The 4561-nt window shown below is 43.5% G+C and overlaps 2 protein-coding genes across 2 annotated transcripts; both read right to left on the minus strand.

Moving 5' to 3' along the window:
- Window positions 1-1140: 1140 nt before the first annotated feature.
- LOC109189862 lies at window positions 1141-2082 on the minus strand. The gene has a single exon (XM_019340489.1). It carries the CDS (start codon window positions 2080-2082, stop codon window positions 1141-1143), a length of 942 nt encoding a protein of 313 aa, XP_019196034.1.
- Window positions 2079-2738, minus strand: LOC109189871 (uncharacterized protein At4g02000-like). The gene is made up of 2 exons (XM_019340497.1): window positions 2363-2738; window positions 2079-2254 (listed from the first exon to the last, which is right to left on the minus strand). The coding sequence occupies exons 1-2, from the start codon at window positions 2736-2738 to the stop codon at window positions 2079-2081; spliced, it is 552 nt and encodes a 183-aa protein (XP_019196042.1).
- Window positions 2739-4561: the final 1823 nt, after the last annotated feature.

The following is a 4561-nucleotide window of genomic DNA, read 5'->3' on the forward strand; positions in this document are numbered from 1 at the left end:
GTTGGTTGGCCCTGAAAAAGAGTAAACTATCGTCAGCGAAGAACAGGTGAGAGATGGCCGGTGCACCCCGGGCCACCCTCACCCCATGTATGTCACCCCAGGCCTCTGCTTGTTGCAGGAGAATCGATAGCCCTTCAGCACAAAGGATAAAGAGGTAAGGCGACAAAGGGTCGCCTTGCCTGATTCCCCGGGTAGGACGAACATGTCCCGCAGCCACACCGTTAACCAAAATGGAATAATTAACGGTGGTGACACAGAGCATTACAAGAGCAATCCAATTGCTATCAAACCCGAGGGCCCTCAGCATACCCTCCAGATAGGGTCATTCCATCCTATTGTACGCTTTAGCCATGTCTAGCTTCAGCGCAGTCCACCCTACATTTCCTCCCGTTTTCCTGCTTAGGAAGTGCCCGATCTCACCGGCTATAATAATATTATCGGTTAGGAGCCGATCAGGCACAAAGGCACTCTGAGATTGAGATACAACTTGATCCAAGCAAACCTTCAATCGGTTAACAATCATTTTAGCCAACACTTTGTACACAACGTTACAAAGGGCTATAGGCCGCAGGTCCGCAACTCGAATTGGTGTAGCCTTCTTTGGAATCAAAACAATGTTAGCATCGTTTAGACCCAGGGGAAAGGTTCTGGTTTTTACACACTTGAGTAGGAACATGGACATGTCATGTCCCAGCACTGGCCAAAAATGTTGGAAGAAGGCCGGCGACATGCCATCTGGCCCGGGCGCCTTGTCAGGGGCCATGCCAAACAGTGCCCCTTTCACTTCCATAATTGTGAAAGGCTGCGACAAAGATATTTTCATCTCGTCCGTGACCCTTTCCTGGACATGGTGAAAGAGGTCGGCATTACTAGCACCGGAGCAAAAGATAGCTTCTTAGTACCTGAGGATTTCCGTGTTCATAGCCACACCTTCCTGCCAATCGCCCTCCGGATCTTTTAGCCGTGATAGAAGATTGCGTTTGCGCCTAGCCGTTGCAGATTTATGGAAATATTTAGTGTTTGCGTCGCCGTGTTTAAGCCACAACTGCTCTCGATCTTTGTTTCCAGAAGATTTCCTCCGCAATAAGCAAAGCCTCCAATTCACCCTCCGCATTCATGAAATGTTCCACGCCCTGTACACTATGATCCTCCTTTAAACGAGCCAAGGTTCGGCGCAAAATTTGGATGCGGTTGCCAAATCGCCGATGATGTTCTCCTCCCCACCTCCATAGTCGCTCGCCACACATGGCAAGACGCTCCTGGCTCCTGGAAGTCTAAGCCCGCGGATAAGCGCCAGGCTTCGTCAACAACCTTGGCACATCCCTCCTCCAAGAGCCAAGCGGTTTCAAATTTAAAAGAACCAGAATGTGCTCTGGCAGCCCCCGGGTCAAAGCTTACCGACAGCGCACAATGATCCGAGAACACAGTGTATATATTTTGAACCACCACCTCGTCATGAAGCTCCAACCACTCCGTCGTGGCAACCGCCCTGTCCAGTCGCTCTTCCATCCACGACTCGGTACCTCGACTCTTCTCCCATGTGTACCTACCGCCTTCCATACCCAAATCAACAAGCTGACAGTCACCTAAAGCATCATTAAGCCCTTCAATAAGCGAGGTCGGATGGGAATGTGATCCTCTCTTCTCGGAAAGACATGCGATGTCGTTGAAATCGCCCACGACGACCCACGGCAGGGATGACCTGTCCTTTAGTTGCCGTAACAAGTCCCACGTAATATGACGTCGGGACCGATCCGACTCACCATAGAAGCCAGTGAGCCTCCAAGCCGGGCGATCGAGCAGAGTTATCTCCATATCAATGTGGTTGGTTGAGTAACTCATGGGCGATGCCGTATCCGCACTCCTCCAGAAGAAAGCAAGACCCCCACCTAAACCCGTATGCTCCACACCAATCTTACAATCAAAACCCATCTTCACACGTGCCTCCTCCACCTGTACATCAGTAGCCTTCGTTTCCATCAAGAAAACGAACATGGGTCGCTTTTTGGACATGATGCCCAATAGTTCGCGAACTGTCCGGGTGCCACCCATTCCCCGGCAGTTCCAGCTCAAGAAACTCATTTGTCCTGGCGAGCCTGGTCCGCCAAACCCGCCTGCTCATGATTTCTTGGTGTGTCGGTCATTTGCACATCACTACCTGTTGTAGTGTCCTCTTCTTCGCCCCTTCTACGCTTCAGGTCTCCTTGCAACCCCCCTACCTCCTCCGCATCCACCAGTACCGTCGGCGGTGGCCCTGCCGAGGGAAGAGTAGCCACAGCCGATGACATAGACGTAGCCGGTAGGAGCCACTTTGCACCTACTGGCTTTACCTGCCTTCTTAGACCGGCTCACAGCCACGCACCAAACGGGAACGCCTCCGGTAGAATCCCTTCTTCGTACACCGTTTTACAGAACTTATCTGAATGGCCCAGTATCCCGCAGCAGTAGCAAAAGGTACTCAAACGCTCGTATTTGAACATGATCCATTGCACGGATCCATCTCGCCTTGTAAGTTTCATCCGCCGCTTGAGAGGGGATGTTATGTTCATCTTCACCCTGATCCGGTAATAGCTCTTCCATGTCCCACCAAAGTTAAACGGATCTGCCGTGATGAACTCTCCAACATGATCCCCTATCTTGGCTATGAAATCTTGGGAGGCAAACATGGTCGGCAGACCGTGAATCTGGACCCAAAACGGGATAGACGCCAATTCGACATCCTCTGGCCTAACGCCCATCGGAACTTGATCGCAAATCAGAAGGTTATTCTCGAAGGACCACGGTCCGTCGTCGAGAACCCGCTGGAGATCCTTCGGGTGGGGAAATTAGAACAGGAAGAGGTCATCGGCTAGCGAAACCGCATACATTCCCATGACTGGACGCCACACAGACGCTAGAACCTGCTGCATATGCTCAAAGTGTACCTGTTGATCCGTGAGAAGTCTCCCAACCAGGTTATGATGAATCGTGATATCCGGGATCGGTTGCAAATCAGGTGCCTCCAGACCGCCAGATTCTTCTTCGGCTAGGGATAGATCAGCACATTGCTTCTCGATTTGATGAATATCCATTTTAACGTAATGTATCGGAATCAATAAGAACAAAAGAATCGTAGAACAAGACAACACAACTGCGATATCCATCTGACAAACCAGCTATAAAAAGAACCCTAGAATACTAGGGAGATCACCCTCTCGACGCACGTTCGAGAGAGAGGGCCACAACGACGCCGATGATCGGCGATCACGTTCGGGATGCGATCACGATCGGAGACTGGCGACTATTATGGAGCGTTTTTTCTTTTATCTCGATGAAATTAGAGAGACTTCTTTTCCATCTAGGTGGATTAATAATTACAAAATTCTAAAATATATATATATATATATATATATATATATATATATATATATATATATATATATATATATATATATATATATATTAAAAAATAGGAGGTAACCTTCCTCAGTTCCTCATATTTTTATTTTTATTGTATATTTTAAATTTTTTAAAACTATTTTTGTCATCAACTTGAAGTACATTTTAAATATTCACTTAAATAGCCAAGTAAGTAATTTTTGCGTAAAGCTTGATGGTAATCCAAAAATAAAAATAAAACTTACACTTGTTTTTTCTTTTTTTAATACTCTAATTGCACATATTTTTAATTTAATGACTTAATTATACAAATAAATAAAATTGTAACTTATTTGAAGATTATTTTAAAATTTTAAAAGTAAATTTAAAAGAATAATTTTGCACGACTCAACAAACCGCGTAAGGTCATACGCATTTGACTATTCATGCATTGTAGGTAAGGTTTTAATCAATACGAATCTTGTTTGGTTTTATTTTATAGTTTTTAAAGTTTTTTTTTTTTTTTTTTTTTTTTGTCCCGAAAGAGTTGACAGAATAGATGAAACATAATTCTTTTATATAAAGATTACATGTCCGATTTTTGCCAACACTATTTTAGTCAAGTATTTTCACATAAAGTCTAAGTTACATGTACGATTATTGTCAACACTCTATTAAAAAATTATGCTACGAAAAGTTTGAATTTATCTAATTTATACGTACCATCATACAGTGATCTTCATGGTTTAATTTGATGGAATCTTTAGAAATGTGTTAGCGTTAGTGTTAGTGACCAAACATCAATAACGTGAGAATCTATTAATATGATGTTATGACATTATTATTTACAAAATTTAAATATTTTTATAGTAAAAAGGACATTTTATCTTTAAAAAACAATAAAAGTTGTAGACCAGATCGAAAACGAATCTAAAATTAAAAGAAAATGATCCGTACAAAACTTAAGCGCGTAAACGCGTTGCTTATCGCCTACTTCTGTAGTAGGTGGCTTCAATGTAAAGTAATAGAAAAAGAAAAATTAAAAATTTCGAATGAAAAAGTGGATCGTGAAGTGACATAATTCTACCCCCAAGCCCCAACATGTGGGGCTAAACGCATTTTATATTTTTATATAAGTTAATTATCGAAATAGTCTCTTGACAATAACAAAATTACTAATTTAGTCTTTGATTATTTCTTTTGA

Source organism: Ipomoea nil, unplaced genomic scaffold (assembly GCF_001879475.1).
Source record: "Ipomoea nil cultivar Tokyo-kokei standard unplaced genomic scaffold, Asagao_1.1 scaffold0202, whole genome shotgun sequence".
Lineage (NCBI taxonomy): Eukaryota > Viridiplantae > Streptophyta > Magnoliopsida > Solanales > Convolvulaceae > Ipomoea > Ipomoea nil.